At 40.6% G+C, this 20,481-nt stretch overlaps 1 protein-coding gene across 3 annotated transcripts in view; it reads right to left on the bottom strand.

The window, feature by feature from the left end:
- Positions 1–7,315: 7,315 nt before the first annotated feature.
- The window catches only part of phkb (phosphorylase kinase regulatory subunit beta), a 108,746-nt gene continuing 95,580 nt past the window's right edge, over positions 7,316–20,481 (bottom strand). For 2 of the 3 annotated variants that reach the window (XM_011494103.2, XM_011494100.3), the window contains 12 exons: positions 19,908–19,998; positions 18,962–19,020; positions 18,708–18,870; positions 16,543–16,624; positions 16,339–16,396; positions 13,948–14,038; positions 12,088–12,293; positions 10,012–10,146; positions 9,615–9,744; positions 8,346–8,453; positions 8,134–8,274; positions 7,316–8,030 (listed from right to left, as the gene is read on the bottom strand). In XM_011494103.2, the coding sequence (XP_011492405.1) occupies positions 7,893–8,030; positions 8,134–8,274; positions 8,346–8,453; positions 9,615–9,744; positions 10,012–10,146; positions 12,088–12,293; positions 13,948–14,038; positions 16,339–16,396; positions 16,543–16,624; positions 18,708–18,870; positions 18,962–19,020; positions 19,908–19,998 (1,402 nt within the window). In that variant the 3' untranslated portion in view covers positions 7,316–7,892. Of the gene's footprint in view, positions 8,031–8,133; positions 8,275–8,345; positions 8,454–9,614; positions 9,745–10,011; positions 10,147–12,087; positions 12,294–13,947; positions 14,039–16,113; positions 16,205–16,338; positions 16,397–16,542; positions 16,625–18,707; positions 18,871–18,961; positions 19,021–19,907; positions 19,999–20,481 lie in introns of all 3 variants that reach the window. The other variant, XM_020700795.2, reaches the window with a different exon arrangement.

Raw genomic sequence — 20,481 nt, 5'->3', positions numbered from 1 at the left:
AGCAGGAACCAAACATGGAATCTTCCGAATAGAGGTCGACCACTCTACCTCTGCACCATGGTCATGTGGGGGTGTGAAGGAGGAATTCCTGGACCTCCCAATCGCTTTGTTTATTTTATTTATATCGAACACAGAAAAACACAAATAAGCCTTTGTTTGCTTCATTAAAAAATGTATTTTCCAATTTTCCTTAATGTTATTAGAAAAATACCAAAATCCTAATTTCCCCTTTGATATAAAAGAGACTCCTAAAGCATCAGGTCAGCTGGTAAATAAAGGTCAATGTCTCTAAAAAGCCTCATTCCAAGCCAGAACTTGTAAAATGACAGAAAGTGGTGCCTTGACTGATCGTCTATTCGACTATTTTCAAAGCCTTGTCAGTTGTCTTATAATTTTAATTATGCCGTTATTAGCCAAAAAAAAAGATGTTTTCAGGGACATAGTATCTGCAGAGCGGCAGGAATTCATCAGAGATTCCCCTCTGAGTTGTGACTGTTGACGCACAGCAAGCCTGTCTGCCCTTCCCGTCCCCCCCAACTGAGAGCTCTCTGTTTACACTTTCTCCTGTTGACTTACAGCCCCCTCTTTGAATAAATAAAAACACAGAAATGCAATTTAGGCCTAGTTTTCTTTAAATCTGTCCATTTTCAAGTTAAAAAATACCAAAGACATGATTTTCATTGGAGTGGGTCTTGAAATGGTTTAAACACAAACTGCTTTCCAAGCTCAGTTAAAAACACACACAAAAAAACATACATTAGAAAAAAAAAACAGTTAAAAAGAAAACTTGAAAGTTGGAAACTATCAAAGCTCAGCCATTTGAAATCTTTGTGGATTCAAAATCCCCCATAATCCTCCAGACGTGCCAACGAGGTTTCCAAATTCATGCTGATCAAATTTAAAGGATGGATTGCTGCCGTCGGGCTTGTTGAGACGTGGATTCTTAGCGGAGGATGAGGAAGAATGGATTGAGAGTGTGGGGAAAGCAGAAGCAACTCATGACCCGCCAGAGATAGAAATACTACTGAAGGATCGCAGAACTTTTCAACAACGCGTTAGTGGTGACGTACTGGAAGCCGCATTGTTCCAATGATGCTCTGCTGACGACCAGAACAAAGCTCAGAGAAAGACACCAGTTAAGAACTCGAGTGTTTACATTACATGCAACAAGTGTTTGTCCGTCAGAACTGTTTCTCATTGAGATCTGATGAGCAAAAACAGAGGAGGTTCATCGGGGTCACAGTCATTTCTGTACTCTCGTTTCATTCAGGGCTGGGAGCGTAACAGGCAGCTGTACAGCCCAAGTGTAAACACGGCCCTTTAATCAGTTATTCATAGCATTCTGCTGCCTCAAGGCAACCTTTGTTGGCAAACAGCGCTTTGCAAACCAGGAGAAGCGCACTGCAAAAGAATCAGAGCATAATGAAGCCGTTAGTAGAGCATGCATCAAGCAGCTACGCCTTTAACTCACACTAAAGAAACAATTAGAACACACAAAGCTCTGGGTGCACAGGACCAGCAAATGAAAGCACTTGAAACTTTCAAGAGAGCAAAGCATGCAAATGAGGCTCATTCCCCCCCCCCCCCCCCCCATACACACATTCTCATGTGCCTTCATCAGAAAAGTGTCAACAAAGAAAATCACGCTATCCAACCTCTACCTGTGAAAAAAGTGGGGGTTTTTTGTAAGAAGATGTAACTTTAATGCACATCTGAGATCTTCAATACAGCTGCAGATCTTTGGGAGAAGTTAAACCCACAAAATGATGAGCTAAAAATAAGTAGGGGTGTGTATTGGCAAGAGTCCAGCCATACGATACGTATCCTGGAACACATTTTCTTTGTTTTTTAAGAGTACGACTTAGAAAATAACTCTACCTGAATACTAATATATATATCATTGTGATAAAATGGAGACATATGTTTATTTAATGATCACAATGTTTAAGCACTGCAGCTGTATCTCATATATAAGTTGCTTTTACCCAAGCAAATTCATTCATAGTGATTTTATTTTGGTAACTTCAAATATACAAAGGGAACAGTCAACATTGTCTAATTTTCACAACAAAATATTTTTCAGTATAAGAAAAAAGGTTCTAAAAGTATGAAATAAAGTGTTTCCAACGTTGCTTAACCCTTGTGCTATCCTATGGGGTCAAGATGACCATTGACGTGTTCTCCCTACCATGACAAAGGTGGATAAAGGTGGAGAGGATTTCATGTGATCCATGGACACCAGTGAAGATCACAAATCATTGAAGGAAAAAGGTTCAGCGCACTGTCTAGTGGGTCTAGATGACCCAGCTCCCAACGTTAAAGTGCCTAGGATAGCACAAGGGTTAATGTAGCTTCTCCAGTACTTTTAAATGGTTCAGGAGCCTGAATGGAGCTTCAAAAATAAAGGGGAGAGAAAAAGAAAAAAACAGAACTCAAATTATTTCCAAAAACATTAAAGTGCGATGATGAGGCAACAAGACAGGGTACGGGGAAAGCTGCTTAATGTGGCTAAGATGCTTTATTTCCATGACAGTCTGCTCTGCAGCTACAGCTCTAAGTAAAGCTCATCGCTGCGACGTTAGCCTTTTTTCAGAGCGTTGTACACATCAGTCTGATCCATCAGGCTGCTGAACTAGAATCTATTGCTGTAAGGTTCTGCAGAACTTTGGCCCGCTTTGGCCAGCATTTTGCCTGGTGCTCCGTGGGTCAGCTACTGTGCAACTGCACTGCTTTCACTCGTTCCTATCTGAGCCGCTAAAGCACCGCAATCCACGTTTTTATATGATACTGGCATCAACATGGCACAGAGTTTTGGTTTGGTTCCCATCCCAAGTAAAAACTAAGGGGTTCATGTCTCATAACAACAAAACAAGCTGCTTCTCGCTGAGATCTTGTAGTTTGTTGGTGCGGTGTAGAGCTGCTCAAAGAGGCTCAATGTGCTCTACAGCCAACTTGCTATCGGAGGTTTAAGTGGAAAGCAAGAGTCAAACGCTGAAGGACACTCAGAAATAATTAAATATTGTCCTGACAGCATTTTGAATCAAATATCACCACAATCGCAAAAATTACCAAATCGATTTTTTCCTGCACCCTTGAAAATGAGATGGCTTTTTAATCAACAATAAAATATTTTTGAATAGCTGGACTCAACTCAATCGAACTCCACCCACATTTGTTTGGTACAAACCCCCTGAATAAGAAAACATTCTTCTTGTAGATGCTGTCAGACCCCAAAAAAAATAAAAAACAAAAAATAAAGATTTCTGCCATTTAAAGAAATCCATCAACAGACTCTTATCCACCTGAAGGACTTTTAAGTCTCTGGGACTCCAAAAATAAAAGATTTGTGGGGAGAAGTTCTCTCAAGAACATTGGAGAACCTTATTCAGGACTGAATTAGTGACTAACGTAACTCCAAGAAGAAGTTCTGCTCCTGAATCAGCTGAATAGCACAGCTTTCACAGGTTTTATATGTGAATGTCTCCATCTAGTGGTCATATGTGGTACTGTTTGAAGAGGGAAAAAAAACAAGAAAACAGATAAAAACAATAAACTAAAACAACAAATAATATGAATCATAAATAAACAACAAATATAAATACGGTAATGCAAAAGCAAATTCATGAATTAAAGGACTTGAAATGGAAATATGAGTTGTTTAAACACGTTAAAATAAAAACAAGCTTTTATTTATTCTGGTGATGATTTATCATGATAAATGTACGTCCTAAATTTTTTGTATTTCCTGGTTTGTGAATTAATTTACTTTCCTTTGATTTACAGTTCTGCAAAGTATCTTTTGTTTTTCAACCTATTGTGTTTGTGAAATGATCTGATTTTTCAAATATCCTTGTAATAACACAACTTTTAATTAACCAGAGAACAAAAAAACAACTCTTTTGAGTGTTAAATCTCAAAATAACCCTATTAAAAACGTCACATCTATATTTAAGTTACTGATCGTTGATGACTAAATATGTCAAAGTAAAACCTCTATCAGAGAAGGTAAACATGGGAGTGAAGCCAAGTGTAACAACAAAATCAGCCGTCAACCCAGGTAAAAAAGAAGAAACTCCAAGCTGCTTCTGTGGATCAGCTGAGAAAGAGAATTTTCAAAGTAAACTTTATTGACACAACCTACTTATTAGGAGGAGAAAGTTTGTATTATGGGATGGCCATGCAGTAGTGACTTTGTTAGCCTTTCTCTGAAACAGACTGACCCAGAGAAGTGGCCGATGATTTATATTTTTGTACATGAAAGCACATTTTCATCCTGTTGAGGTGGAATTGGGTTTAGTGGAGAATGGTGGGCACAAAGGTTTAGAAGAAGAAACTCTGTCCATCATGGAACGTCTCCCCCCTCTCCCGCACCGGACAGAAGACGCTACAGTTCTCCTTCTTTTCTCATTTCCTGCTCTTCGTCTTCAAACAGCCACGCTTCCTCCTCCATGCTTCAACCTCACCTCCTGCTGTCCTCCTCTCCTGCCAAAGCGTCAACACTAGTTTGTTCTTCACTCCTGGTTTGATTTTTAGTCGTCAGACTGACAAATGGATCCAGAAGGTTGACCGGAATCTCACCTGCAGCCGTGTGAAAAGTTCCCTTTTCTTCAGCTTCAGTGTTTTTCAAAGATGTCTGTGCTTTCTGGTGCTTTTTGCATAGGAAATTTTACAACAAAAAAAAAAGCACAAAAGTCCCTCTTGTGGATATACTTTAGGGGTTTATTTTCATCTTATTATATCTAAATTCTTAAGTAAATACAACCTGAAGAAAAAAAAGCTCTTCTTATTATAAAGGAGGTTGTTTAAATGTTTAGATTCATGTCAAAACACCAGTCATGAAGCAAAAGCTGTTGATGGGTTTGATGAGTTGTGGGCGAGACTGTTAGCGGAGAGTTTCCTCATTTCCCATCATCCTTTTTTTTTTACACGTTCTCCCACTAGCTTACAGTCCCTTACCACCTCCAACACAACATTAACACAGTGAGCAATGTTGGAGCTATCAAGTCGTACAGTTTAGATCCAGACTCCAGCTCAGACGGTGGAAAACAAAGACGTTCTTGGATCTATTTGTCTTCAAGTGGATGCATCAGAATGAAGCAGAGCAGAGAGCTTGAAGCCCGCTCAGTGTATTTTCTACGAAGGGATTCAAAACTTCAAAAATGCAAATTTGTGATTTATTCTCTTCACATATGCCCCCCATGATTAGAAAAATGACATGTTAGAAACACCAAAAACGCTATTTTCATCAGTGTGAGTCTTCAAAGTAGTCTAAGCTGTGGAGGAAACATTTCCATTTCTTTGTTGTTGACCATTAAATTATGTTTAAGGACTCTTTTTTTTGGACATTTTATGTTTTTTTCTGAAGTTTTGTTCTGGTTAATTATAAGGACAAAAATGTTTCTTTTAAAAAGTGTCTAAACAGAAGATCAGAGGACAGAATGTTTCTGGTTTCTTTGTTCAACTGTTGCATTTCCTCTGACTTCTTTCAAGAATGAATGTATTGTGTCTGTAACCATTGTGCTATCCTAGGCACTTTAACATTGGGAGTTGGGTCATCTAGACCCACTAGACAGTGCTCTGAACCTTTTTTCTTCAATGATTTGTGATCTTCACTGGTGTCCATGGATTACATGAAATCTTTCCACCTTTATCCACCTTTGTCACGGTAGGGAGAACACGTCAATGTAAGGGTGGGGTCATCTAAGATAGCACAAGGGTTAAATCCTTGCAGGCTGAGCGTTTCAGTTAAACAGACATGATCTTTGTGTTGACAGAAATCTCCTAGTCTGGATTTGTCAGGAAAGGGTCAAAGCTTTCCATAAATGGTTTCTGAAAAGGAACTTCTGTAACTAAAAGACAGGCAGGAATCTCCTCAGCTCTGTCACTTCCTGTAACGTCTGGCTTCCACCCCCAGATAAGTCTGACATGCAGGAGGCGGCGGCTGTCTGCTGCCACGGCAGGAAGTTCCTGCGTTTCCACCGTCAGTCACCGCTCACCCTGTCAGTGTTTGGGATTATCCTCCCTAAAAACTCATCATCTTATAGGAGTGTCTTCAAACATGAACGACTCACAGAAACACGGAATCTCTTTGACAGATCAATCCAGATCAATCAACTAGAATCAAAGGCTAAAGACAGAAAAGGCAGGTAAACGTGAAAGGACAACTTTTTTAAGTGATGTTTTTAAGTTTGCCTCTAAGGATCCAGATTGCCTAGTGAAGGTTATTAAGAACTTTATATTTAATGTTTCTATGAAAAAAACTTCTGCTCCTGTGCGATTCCTCACAAATCAACTGAAGTTAAAACAGGACAAAAAGGAAACGTTTTGTTGCATGTATTTAATTTTAATAAATAATATTTTAAAATGATATTATTAATGAATAGATGGTAAATATTTTTTAACAACAGTTTGTTCATTTTCTGTTAGTAATTAATATGTGGAAAATCCATTAACAACTCATTAACTAACAGCTTATAAGTGATCTATTGGCTATCTATAAGGCACTTTTATAAATCCCTCACAAAAATATCATTTAACAATTCATTTCCAGCTTCTAAACTAACAACTTATTACTTTATTTATGTATTACCTGTAAGGCAGTTATAAAACATTTAACTGTTCATTAAAATCTAACATTTTATTTATAACTCATTAACCAACAGCTTGTTAATGATTTGTTAACCAGCTTTAAGAGATAATTATTATAAATGTTTTCAATAACGAATACTCCATTAATTAACTATTAAAAAAATACCTAACTTTTTAAACTTTATTCACTTCTCTTCTTGAACTCTGCTGACCTCTGGTGGTCACCTGAAGTAGTGACCATCCTCACTCCGCCCTGACAAGTGCTTGTAATGTTTTGTTTTTGCTCTCATTTCACGGGACACCTTGGTGTCACTTTAAGGTTTTTGAGTAACATTTGAGGGATTTGATAGTCGTCCAGGTGTTAGGAATTGTTTTAACCCTTTGCCGCTCCCCAATGTCTGCTGCTTAACCCTCTTCTCTTGTCAAATTGTCAATCGTTTGATCTTTTGAGGCATTACAAACTCTTCTGATATTGCAGGAGCCCACTAATGATCATAAAGTTGTAATTGTTAAACAGCATTTAGGTCAGGTGATCACACGCCTTGATCTAAATGCAGTGAAATTTGATGCAATATTTTCCTTTTTCCCATTTTACGACAGAGTCAAGGACTAGAGGAAAAGGAAAGGACGTTTAAAAATTTCAGAACAAAGAAGCTCCTCTGTGTTGGCATAATTACAGAAATGCAGATGCGTCAGCTCAGAAGAGGTGCAGAAAGGCCAGACAGGATTGCATTTCACCATAACTTTATTCTCTGAAGGATAAAAATACTTCTTCTTTTTTTGGAACAAACAAGCTGCAGCACAACACAAACATGCTCCAGTGCACCGTGACAACGTTGGGCAGCTTCATCACAGTGATATGAGAGGAGGCACAAACACAAGTCAGAGTGCGGCTTTAATCAGTCCTACTGAAGGATGAAAGCAATTTTTCTCACATTTACCTGAACGCTCTGATGCAAACAAACCTCAGAGGAGACCCAGCTATTTCATTTCCCATTACGTTCAAACCAAGCCTCACCAGGCAGCATGGCCGGCGTGAACGCTAAAACTAACTCTGACATGTCGGACATCTCCGCTGAACGATAAAATTTCAGCGCGGCTAATGGAGGATCAATATAAACCGAACGAGACGCTTTCTAGTTCTGCGTAAAACAGCAGAAATTAAACAAAAATAAAAGACCAAAAAAACTCTCCTACTTTATATCACTTTGCAACATATAATCGTGTTTTGTGGCTATAGCTTGACATATATCAGACCTAAAAACTATACGACTAAGTACTTCAGCGTTTCAAGTGCGGTGGGTCTAACTGACGGCGCACGGGTCGTCCTTGCAGGGCTTCACATCTCCTTGCAGCAGCTGGATCATGACCGCTTTGGCCAGATAACTGGAGGTGCCTCTCGTCCCTAAAGGCGGCGTGTTGTAGAACGTCTCCATGTCATCCTGAGACAGAAATGGAAAGACATTCGTTTTTTAGGCTGTCAATGTGGGACGCGGATGGAATAAAAATGAAGCTCCCAACAGTCCAAATGCCAGGATTTCCTACCTGACTCTTTGCTCCGCCGAAGCGACTGCGATCTTTCTGGAAATCACTGAAGGCTTCCTTCACCAGAACGTCCAGATCCACTTTGTCGCTGAACTCCAGTTCAGGGTTCCTCTCCAGAACTACGGACACCACCATCAGAAGCTGACGGGAGAAGAAGAGGAACGTGAGAACGCTGGGAGAGTTTCCACGGGTCTGGACGGAGTCTGACCGACCTCCACAATGATCTGTCTGTACTCGGGAAGGACGAGGTTCTTCAGGGTGTCCTCCACCAGCAGGGAGAAGTTCATCTCATACATGGTCATGTCAGACAGAGTGGGTTGCTGCAGAGACAGAACCACCAAGCTAATGACCATCAAACAGAAAATTGGATCCAATAAAATATATATTTATAAAGTCTTGTTTCTAAATGCCCTTAGAGTCTCACTCTGATCATCTTTTGATCCATTAAAGCGTTTCCAGTGGGCTTTTTATTATGATCATATCTCTTTACACCCCCCCCCCCCCCCCACTAGCTTACAGCCCCTCACACCCCAACCTAACATTAGCGGTGCAACAAAAACGGCGATCAATATTGGAGCTCTTCAGCCGTCCGGTTTAGATTCAGATTCTACCTCAGACGAGGAAAACAAAGACGTTCATGGATCTATTTGTCCGCAGGCGGATGCAACGGAATGGAGCGCATTTTCGACAACCATCTTTTTCAAACAGCCATTTCTTTCATCTGTACCTGCTTCACAACAATTTGACTAAAGAAATATTCTAGTTTCCAGTTTTAAGCTTCATTTTATCCCCCATCTTCCAAAAAAAAAAAAAATAAATAAAATAAAAATTTTCTTCAGAGTGGATCTTCACGATTGTTTGGTATCCAAAAATTCTTGTTTCTACAAGAAAATCCTGAACAAAATTCTCCAATCTCCATTCAATTTGAACACATCTATAAAAGTTCTCCACAAACGCGACCCTGATGGATTTGATTTGTGCCAAAGATGGTGGAAGCAGTTGTTACATTATGGGTGTCAGGCAGAAATGAACTATTCTAGTCCTGTAATAATTTCTAGATTTTTAAACAGAACCTTTGTTGTGATTCACCTTTACTTTATGTGACAGTAACCTTACATTGATTATCTGATTAACATATCCTAAGGAAATAACATCAAATGCTTTTTTGAATTTTTGCTGTAAGCAGATAGAACAGAAAAAAGTATATTTTCTGAAAATTACCCAAACTTTCTTTTCATTTTTCTTAAAGAAATACTGAGAAAATGTCAGATGATTACATTTGCAGAGCTCTAATAGCGATGAAGATCATTTGCTGGAGGTCTGTCAGCACTTTGGCTTCACTTTTCCTGTTGTGGCATCTTAAAAACGGCTCAGGTTTACTGCCTCTGCTGGAACTTTTGCATCCCGCAGTGGCCTAAAACTGTAAAGCTGGACACCCGGCGCCACCCGGAGCCGGCTGCAGCGTTCATCGCCGCGTGTACCTGTGGGAGGTGCGTCGCCGCCACCACAATCCCGTAGGGGGTTCTCTCCAGGATCTGCCACACACGGTCATAAAAGCCTAGAGGGGTTCTGTTCAGAGAGCCATCGATCTGACGCCTGTTCAGCCAGGACCTGAAGCCAGGAGGGGAGAGACTGTTGAGCCTTGAAAGACAAATGGCGACGGCTGCCGCAGAGCTGGAGGAAATTGTGAGTCGGTGTGTATCAGATTAGAAAAGATAGAAGTTTAATAATCCCCTGGAGGAAATTGGGTTGTGGAAGCGGGAGATAATAAGATATAAACAGAGGAGACTGGTGATAAAATAATTAGAACAAAGCAGATAGAAGAGAAAGTCTCAGGGAAAACAGAAACACTGTGAGGCGACGTGTGTCTCCGTCTACCTGCCGGTGTGCTGCGGCTGCAGGACGTCCAGCAGCAGCTGCTTGATGTCGCTGGGGGAGAGCTGGTAGATGTCCTGGGGTGGCATGTCCCCAGCTCGGATCTTCAGCTCGTGCTTCATGGCCTGAACAATCCATCTGGAGACAAACACAACAGAACTGGAAGATCTCTGGGAACATTGGAACCTTTGAATGCACAATAAGGTGGAGTTTTTTTTCTTCTTTTTCCTTATCTAAGCCGTGAAAGTGAATTATTCTCCTTTTCTGCTTTATGAATTTAGGCAAAGAATTGACAAATGCGACAACTGCACATACAACTCTGTAAGAGCAGGAGACACAACTCCTTCACAGAGCAGAAAAAGAAGGTTTTGATCCAGAAATATTAGGATTTCAACTTGTGAAGTATTTAGGTTATCTTCCTTTTTTGATATTTTTTATGCAGCTTCTTATCCACAAACATTTTCTCTTTTTATTTATTGCATGGGCTGTTTGTTTCTGTATAATTTGTATGTGTGGTGGGTTTCGTTATTATAATTCTATTATTACTATTATTAACTATTAATACTACTACTATTAATACATTTTAATACAAGTAAGTTTGACTATTAATCTGCTTTAAATCATCAATCTTTGCTGATACAAGAAAATATGGGTATTTTCAAACAATCCCTTGTCGATTACTGACCCGGTCAGAGTAAAATAAGGTCTGGTGTACCTCAGGGCTCTTGGCTAGGTCCCAAACTGTTTAGTTTTTGTATTAGATGGTGTGAAAGAATTTTTTTTTGCCATTTTTCATTATTTCAGAGAACAAAAATAGGTCACACTGACTTTTTATTTATTTATTTTTATTCATAACTTTGTGTACCCAGGTAAAATTTTTTAACAATAAGTTTCAATTTTACAAAAATGACATTCTATTACAGTAACATCCCCCAAAATAATATGAACAGCGGGAGAACGCAGAAAAGAGTGTAAAAAAAAAACATTTTGGAACTTTTAAAAGTAAAAGGAAATGTTCAGGTCTTTCTTTCATGGTTCTAATTTATAATCTGAATGTTTATTCCTGTAGTAAAAGAGTTTAGGCTCCACAGTTTTAATTCTTCACAGCAGCAGCTGACTCTAAAAGCCATTTTCTATGCTGATGACGATGTTGTATTCTATTCAATTATTTATTTTTTATTTAATTTCATTTTTATTTATTTTAATTTATTAATTTTTTTTTAACAATGTTCTATTTTTAAATGTTAGGCAGGTAAAGACTTTCAGGTAATGACTCCCATCAGATCAAGATGATTGTTTTTTGGATACGTCGGGCAATAGTTTGGTGTCCTGAACATCTTTGAGAGACATATTAGTGGTTTTTTATAATTTTTGAAGGAAACATCTCAAAAAAGTTATTTACAGTTTATCTTAAAATCTTGCACGGATGTAGACGTGGTTACATAAATTCCAGGTCCGTATCTACTTTAGGGACAAGTAGCTGAGAAGCTGAACAGAAATGTCAAAATGTGAGTCGTTCTTCATTTAAACCTCATTCTGCATGAGCTAAATCTCACTTGTGCCTCCTCGTTCTCCTCCTCAGGAGTATGTCAAAGCCAATATTTGAGACGTGCTTTTTTTCCCGCTGTAAATCGTGTCGCAGTTGACAGTGACGGCACAAAGCTCGGTAAATCCGCCCCCGGCGCCGCATTTAAATCCTCAGCTCTTCAGAGTGTGTCTTCAGAAGTACAAATGCAGCAGAGCTGCGAGTGACGATTGCCGTTTGCATGCCTTTCAGGGGCTGATTTAGCGCGGCGCCTCATCAGTAAACGCTGATAGGTCACACCAGGTGCAAGGCAAAGGCAAATCTGCCCTTCGGTGGTTTCGCTTTAATTACCTTTATTTCCCTTTAAATTGAGGCAGAGACCGCAACTTTGTTTATTTAGACCCTAAAATAGCTTTCAGAGGTAATTATTCAAAGCGTTCTTTGAAAAACAATGACTCAAATATCCGACTTGTTTCCAACAAATGAATACATTTAAGGTGGAAACACCAGAGGAGCTAATTTTGCGCAATGGTGTGTGCAGAACTTTGTCGTACCCGACTCGGATCTTGAGCATGCCGCTGAACTTCTGAGGATCGTTGGAGATGATCCATCCGATGTGGATGACCAGCTCCTGCTGGAGGACCGCCTCCCTCTCCCCCCCGAGAGGACAGCACTTGCTGTAGATGATGCCCTGGATGACCCCCGGAGACAGCGGGTTGGAGATGACCTCCTCCTCGTGTCCGAATATGCCGAGGGTCACCTTGGGGTCGCGTGCAGATGCAACAGGGAAAGGAGTTGTAAGCACTGTGCTGGGATGCAGCCTCCGCTCTGTCAAACATCCACATCTCTGTGCGTTTGTGGTAAACAATACTTTCTCTGGGGTGCAATCACTACACACATCTTGACGGCTGAAATTAGCCTCTTCTCTCCGGGGCCACATAAAAGTGACAAGGAATAAAATCGCACATGTTGGGATGCTGTAGTTTCCCCCTTTGAAGCATTTCATGAAAATGACACCTCAGCGGTCTGACTGATGACAGGACAGACTTTTATCTCAGTCTTCAGATTGTGGCATCCAACTCCTGAGAGGGGAAAATTCTTGTGCTTGTAGGTAGTTAGGGAGCAACCAGCAGCAATCTGCAGCCAGACTGCTCTGTGTTTGCAAATCAAGTGTAAAAAGTTTCACTGGAATTTGGATTTTTTTTAAAAAGAGATAAAAGAGACGCATGAGGCTAAACGGAGCTGTAGGTCTTATCCTAAAGCTAGTAAACTGCGAAAAACATTCCACAAGTTAAATTCTGTAATTCATGTGTTTCGAGCACATTGATTTAAAAAATAGAGACATTTATGTTGTAAATTCCCCAGTGTTGATACTTTTTCATGGTAATTTGTCCAAGTCAATGGATTAGAGTCTAATCATTAGACGGTCCTTAGGAAAACCTACTTCATCCATGATGGAAAAATCCAACTATACTTAAAAGTTATTTTGCAGAGGATTGTTTTCCGTTACAAATCCCATTTTCCACTGCTGGTATAAACTTAATTTAATCGCTCATTGTGTCCGTGTTTACTCTCTGACTGGAGTGTCTGTTGTGGATGAAGAGGTCTCCGCACCGTTTTCCAACAATGCTATGAAGCAAACTAAATTTAGATCTATATCTCTATGGAAATCTGATCAACAGCTATGCGATTTAATGTTAATATCATGAGAAGGCGATGGCAAATGTGTCTGTTTTCTGTTAAGGGAGGCTAATGAATCAAACAGGTGCCTGGAGATGTTAAATTTCAGTGAAAAATAGAATCAAAGCAAAAGTCAAAACTGACATAAGCGGGGAGATGCCTCTTCTTTTTCCCACTGAGCTGTTATTGTAAGCAGAAAAGCGATTCTAACTGGAATCTTAAACAGGCTTTTTCAATCATGCAGAGAGGAGCCTTCACTCCCAAAGGCAATCTAAATGCAGATTCCCATCTCTAGCTACTTGGGCATAATGAAATGCCTAAAAGTGTTCAGAAGGGTAAAAAAAACAATAATAATAATAATAATCAACACCCTTGAGAGGAGACTAATCTCTAAATAAAATTCAAAAAAGAAATGGTGCAAATGAAGTAATCCAGCATGGGGTGGCGGCGTTCATATGGAGCGTCCACACGGGGTGCCGTTAGGATCTGTGCTGGTCACACTGGTAGCTTTGCCACAAGTACAGCTTTAGATCCACAAACACACAGGGGGGGGGGGGGGGCTGTGCAGGACGGACGTGAGCAAGCAGCCAGCCTACTTGTTTCCCATAGAATGGCATCTTCAAAGATCAATTGATTTTCCTGATCAGTGAACATTAAAATTGCTGGAGCGACACGCCACCATCCCTTTTCCCAAGCATTTGTGATCGGGCCCTTCTGTCTGTGTGTCTACTTACCTGCTTGCCATGCACTAAAATACTAGTAATACTGGGGGCAAGGCTGTCCACTAGCTTAGTTAAGAGACTGGCAGCAAGGCGGACAACAGACCTATTGGGCAAAAAGACACAAGAAGATTTCTTTACATTTTTACGACAAAATAATTCAAACTCTTGTGAAAAATAGATCCCTACGGAACCAATTTATACGACAGGAAATTTTGATGTTCACAAATTCATTGTAGGCTTCAAACTGCTTCCTCCTTCCTGCAGGAATCCTATGAGGCAGAATCGGCAAACAAGAAGTGGTAATGTTACGGCAGCTCCACAACACGCACAGATGTAAAAGCAGCGGTGGATCAATGCAGATGAAATAACGGGGGTACTAATAATGGGGTCATGAGAAGCTCCTATTGAATGCAGACCGCTCCTCTTCTCGTCGTGCATGCATGTCGTCATTCCGCTGAAATACAAAGGCTTCAGATTTTGAGTTTGTGCTGTCAAATCGTGATCCTTTGCTGGAAACCCATTTCAGGCTTCACTTCCTGGCCCATGTTGGGTGAGCGAGAGAGTAAATTGAATGGAGTATTGATCTGAGCAAACAAGAAAACAAACCGACTCGCAGTATTTGCTTCTTGCCGCGTAAACAAATTTCTCTTCCAGTTTTGACCAGTAAAGAGGGGAGCAAATAAAACAAACGAGGCCAGCTGCAAACCACAAACTAAATAGAATTTTAACAATGTTTAAGGGAAAAAAGATGCTCGCCTTTACTGTTGTGGAGTGTTTGTACATACAAATACAGAACTTCTCAAACGGGAAACACACCAGTCAGTTTCTTTGAGTAATGATCAGAAGTTCACAGCAAGTCTGTTTAATTTGCAGAGCACAGCCGGCCTTAGAGCGAGGGGGAACGAAGGGGAGCTTCAGTGAGGATCCAGCCTCTGTGTGGGAACACTACTCCTACTGTTGACCAGAATCAGGTGTGTTCAGTCAACCTGAGACTGGACTCACCTGATCCAGCTGTTTGCTCAAAAAAAAAAAAGACAGGGAAGGAGCTCTTGAAGGTTAGGGTCAGAGACCTCTCCCAGAAAAGGTTTTGGGGCATGAGCATCACCCCTGGCTGGAAGGAAGTATCCTTCCTCCACCAAACTGAGTCCATGATGCTCTTCCTTTAGCTCTGTGCTTAAAATAACACCAAAGGAAGTTTGAACCTTATCTGAAGGAAGGTTGCAAGAGGGTCCCACATCAAGCACTTATGCCCCTCATTGTACTTTTGGGCCACATTTTGCACACAAAGTTCACCAATTTCAATAGAAGCAGAATAGATTGAGCAAGTTCTAAGAAATGCCATGAAAACTACTTCAAAGACCCACTCCGATCATCTGTTGATTATCGTCTATGTGACATAGACCAGAGAGAACAGCCCCTTCCAAGAACAGTCTGCGCTGCCAGCCCGCCCCCAGCCCAACACACAAACACCCACTTTCTCTGTGGAGCTAGCAGCCGATAAAACACATCCATCTTTGCAAAAGGTCGGATGTTGTTTGATTTCGTGGGCGAAACGCAGCTGAGGCCGCTTCTAGGTTGATGTCATGGAATGGGCGGTGTCCATAACGAGCAAAAGGCGGAGCCTCAGAGATCGAGTCATCTTACTTTCAGGTGGGAAAATGAGCTGCGAAAATAACTCATACTCCATCTAAAAATGGTTCTTTAGTGTGTCAAAGGTATTATATGATCATATATGTGGATATGGCTAACTCTAAAAGAGTAGCATGATATAGGCCCTTTTATGTTCTTTACAAATGTCCTCCATCATCAGAAAAACGCCACAAGAACATGTTGAAAAGACCAAAAACACATTTTTTATCGGAGTGGGTCTTTAAACAAAATCTAAATAAGCTTTTAGAGTCTTTTTAGTTAATTTAACATTAACTAGGACTTCTGAAAAATTATATTCAAACACAAAATCCTGCACTTCTGTCCTATTTGTGTCTTCTTGACCTTCTAAAATAGTTTTTGAGTGTGTTTCTTTAGGAACCTTCAGCACTGCTCCTTTTGGAAAACCCTGTGCCAAACGAAAGGTGGGGAACTTTCAGGCTTGGATGAACCTCACACAGCTCTGCAGCTAGTCAGCTCACTGTAAATACGCATGCAGGTGAGGTCCCGCGTCTGCCTGCTGAGTATTACCTGTTTCCCATGCACCAGAATGGTGGTGATGTGAGGAGCTATAGAGCTGGCGTACTTCTTGATAATGGCAGCAGAGCGGCGCACTGCCAGCCTGCAGTTCAGCCAGATTTACACATTCATGTGTGAGTACATTCATTACAGCTCTGCTAATGAGCAGAGGAACTGAGGGAAAAACTCTTATACGTGTGCGATTAGTCTGGGTGTGCAAGTGTGGGAACGTCAGACCAAAGCTTTCTGCTGCCAGCTCTTCTGTAGATTCTCTCCAGCTCGTCCATCAGGTTCTCTGCAACCACAGACATGATTGTGTTCAGACTTCATTTTCAGATTGATCGCACAGATGCCAAAGAAGTGCAGAAAGACAGTGGCGGCTCCTTTTGGGACTATGGGAGTTCTGCAGAGGTGTCTTTTAGTAGGTCAGGCTGTGCTCACCATCCTTGCTGAGGAAGTCCGCACCTTCTCTCCTTAGGAGGATGCAGGCCAGCTGAGCCTGACTGGCCAAGCAGTCACAGTCCTGCACAAGCACTCAATATTACAATATTACCCTTAACACATTTACACATGCCCCCTTTGTTAACCTTGAATCCCTTTCAACAGAGGTGACAAACTCCAGGCCTCGAGGGCGTGTTTTGCCGAAAAGAAGCTTCAATGGCAAGCTAGTTGGAAAACATGTAAGCCACCGGCTCTTGAGGCCTGGAGTCTGAGCCAAATAGAAACATACAGACTTTTTTACCTTAGAATTCACAAAAGCATCCTCAAAGAAAAGGGATTAGTTTGTTCCAAAGTGGTGTAAGTTAAAGATTTGTGCGTACATATTACAAGTCCAAAAATAAGGGGATCTTAAATGTTTGCACGCTCAGTAGTTATACCATGGTCAAGGTGATTGGCTGCTAGGTGTGCGTTAAAAAGTCATAAACCACAGTGATAACCAGACGCCTAAAAAAAGTAGTTCCGGTCACATAGCCCAAATGTTCTATATTACTACGCTGGCTTCTTTAAAACAAACTTTTGAATCATCATCTGGACAAAAAAAGCGGTGAGGTGAACTTTCTCTTTGAACTGATGCTTTCCTTAACACATCGTGATGATCAGCATGTGTATCGCTTTCATTTCATGCTGCAGTCGAGGTGGTGCCGGCACATTGTCACGGTAACATGCCAACCACCACGTAACAAATAGTCCGTCTTTTGTGAAAAAGAGCCATCTAAACCGAACAAATAACAAGATCAAAGTCCTGAAAACTGATTGAAAATGTATTTCTTTGTAAGTAACCATAGTATAGGTGGGATAATAGCCTTCGAAGTGTGCATTATGTAAGGGTTAATGGCCGACGAAGTGTGCGGTTACTACTTTTTAACGCACGCCGTGGAAGCCTGAACCGTCCGACGCGAAGCGGAGGACGGTTGCTTCCGCGAAGTGCGTTAAAAAGTAGTAACCGCACACTTCGAAGGCCATTAACCCGCTTATACCATGGTCACTTACAAAAGCAATACATATTAACCAGGTTTTAGTCCTTAATTCTTGTTTTTTTTTCCGATTTGGATCACTTTTCCCATAAACAGCGATGCGCCGCATCACGTAACATATAGTCCGCGTCGTGCAGCACCACCGCTGCAGTCAAGATTCGGCGATATATATATGCTGATCGTCCCGATGGGTTGAATAAATCATCAATTCAGAGGGAAAGTTAATCGCTTACCGCTTGTTTTTGCCCAGATGATGAAGCAAAAGGTTGTTTTACAGAAGCCGGCGCAGTGATACAAATCATTTAAGCTAGCCGACCGGAACTTCTTTTTTCACCGTGCGGTTATCAGGTTTTAACGCATACCCAGCAGCCAATCAGAATCGAGTATTCAACCGGACCATGGTATAACCGTAATTAAAGCGCTTCAAGTCAGGTTCAGGCTTCCACGGCGTGCGTCAATTTCACATAATGCACAACCCTTACATGATGCAACATGTGCAGGAACATAAGAGACGGGTGAAAATAAACCAAATATTCCTTTGAAAACATTTGAACACCTTTCTTTAAATAAGCAAAAAAGAATTGCCAATTTTTCCAAGATTTATTATTTTGAGAAATAATTCCAGTACTGCTTTCTTAAACTTAGATAATTTTGCAATTGAGAAACTGTACTAATAAGATTAATGCCATGCAAGACTGAAAATAAGACAACTTTGGATTAAGCAGGTGTTTTTTTTTTACGTTATTAGAGTCAGTTTTGGAACTGTTTCTGTATGGATTCATGAATAAAACAAATTAGAAAATCTATAATTTCCGAAATGTTTTCATAAGTGTAACAAAAAGAATTCCCTCTGAGGCAAAAAAAAAAGTTTCATATGGATCATAGACCAACAGATACCCCGAAAACTGAAACAGGAGCAAATTATTTTGTGTTTATTTTGCTAAAGTAAGATTAAAGTTTAAGTTTGTCTATGACAGAAAAAAAGAACATTCCTGCTTTTTTTATGGCATAATGAGTGAAGTTTAAACAGAGTGGTCATCCTCGCCGTGCAAAGATGACACTTCGACATCTAAAATTCACATTGTTCTAAATTGTTTGGGTTTAAGGGAAGAAGACATCCAGTAAACTCACATGAAACTTCTGCAGGATCTCATGGGTGGGTTTGTCCTGCCACTCCTCCACAGTGATCTCCGGCTGCTGCTCCAGGTCCGAGGCGTTGGGCGTGCTGGTTTGTCTCTTCACCTTCGAGTGCTTCGGCAGCTCCAGCTCCTCAAAGCTTTTAAACTCCGGGATTCTTTGCAGAAATACAGCAAACAGACACTTTTCTACATGATTTCACAAAGCTTCTGCCTCAAACTGAAACCGTGAAACAGAAGGAAACCCACTCTGCCTCGTTGACACGCAGAAAGTCCAGCTGCTCCACAAAAGCTCCAGATATCAGGGTCTAAAGACGGGAGAAACATGAACAACGTTTCAAAGACAAAAATCTCTGCTGGTTCACATGAGAGCCAAACGGGAAACTTTCAAGCTTATCGCTTTTGAGCCAGAGCTAACCTGTCTTTAGCATTAATACTGCAAAAAACAAACATAACAAAAAAACAATAAAATGTGTGGGAGATTTCAAAAAGCTCAGCGCCCTTCCTTTTCTATTTTTGTTGAAATGGAATATTAGCAATTCCAACTGAAGTGAACTAAAAAAACAAAAATCTGAGGCGCAGAGAGGTACAATCCTGCTCTTCATCACAATGAGACGATGAAGAGGAGAGGTGTCGGCTACAGGCGTCAGCTGTGGAGAGAATGCAAACAAAACTTTGTAGCTAAAAAAAAAAGATCATAAGAGGAAAGAATTCAGAATTGAACCCCTGTAAGTATGAGAAAGCAGCTAAATGCTTCCATGTATCAACATCAGGTTGATTCTCCTGGGATCTGGGTCAGAGTGATGTGGTCAGGCGGACCTTTATGCATCTAATGTTACTATGGAAACTTGCAGCTCTAAACAGTAAGTTTTAAAAAGTTAAAAAGCTAAATAAGTTTTGGAGGATGTTTCCTCATACTTCTTCATATAGAACATTTTGTTTAGCTTTTAATGCATACAGGCAGTAACGGCACACGTCCAACCATAAAGATGGTCTGAATTCTGACCCTCTATTCATTTTTCCATATTTTTCACAGTTATTGGGTTAAAATATTTTTGTCATTTTGGAATTTACACAAAAATAACGATATTAAACTATATCTTAGTGGATTTTGTGTTTGGATTAATAATATTCTGTTGGAAAACCCAACAGCAAAGCAGTTCCTGAACTCCCACACACATTTGCAATGACAAACCTGAAGTCTGTCCACGTGAACTTTGACCCCTCCGATGAAGCCTTTCCTGAAGGAGGCCAGCATGTCCAGCACTGGGTTGAAGCGGCTCCCTCTGAAGACGACAGAGTTTTGACAGGTTTTCTCCTCCATCTTCAGTGGTTACCGTCCCAACTTCCAAACACGTGCATTAACCATTGACTGTATATGAGACCTGGAGCGAGTGAGTGTCATGTCACCCATAAAAATGGCTTACTTCCAGGTCTGACCAAATTGAAATTGAGGATTGAATTGAAATGAATTCAATTCCATTTGTTTACAATACGGAAACTGCCTTGTTGGAGCCATTGACTGTATATGTGAACTGGACTGAGTGACCCCTACCCCAAACAGGATGTACCTGCTGGTTCCAAGAAGCAGAAATCCCATAGACTTCAATTGAGAAATGAACATCTGTTACTCAGTCATTCTATTGGTCAGATTAACCATTTTTTAAAATTACAAGTTATTCAAACTATAAACTGGCCAATCAGATGCCACGATAAAAGTATGTGGTCTCACATTGAGTGTTCGAAACGCTTGATGTGGGGCAGATTCT

Source organism: Oryzias latipes, chromosome 3 (assembly GCF_002234675.1).
Source record: "Oryzias latipes chromosome 3, ASM223467v1".
Taxonomy (NCBI): Eukaryota; Metazoa; Chordata; class Actinopteri; order Beloniformes; family Adrianichthyidae; genus Oryzias; species Oryzias latipes.
Note: the sequence above shows the minus strand (reverse complement) of the source record. Positions and strands in the feature narration are given on the sequence as shown.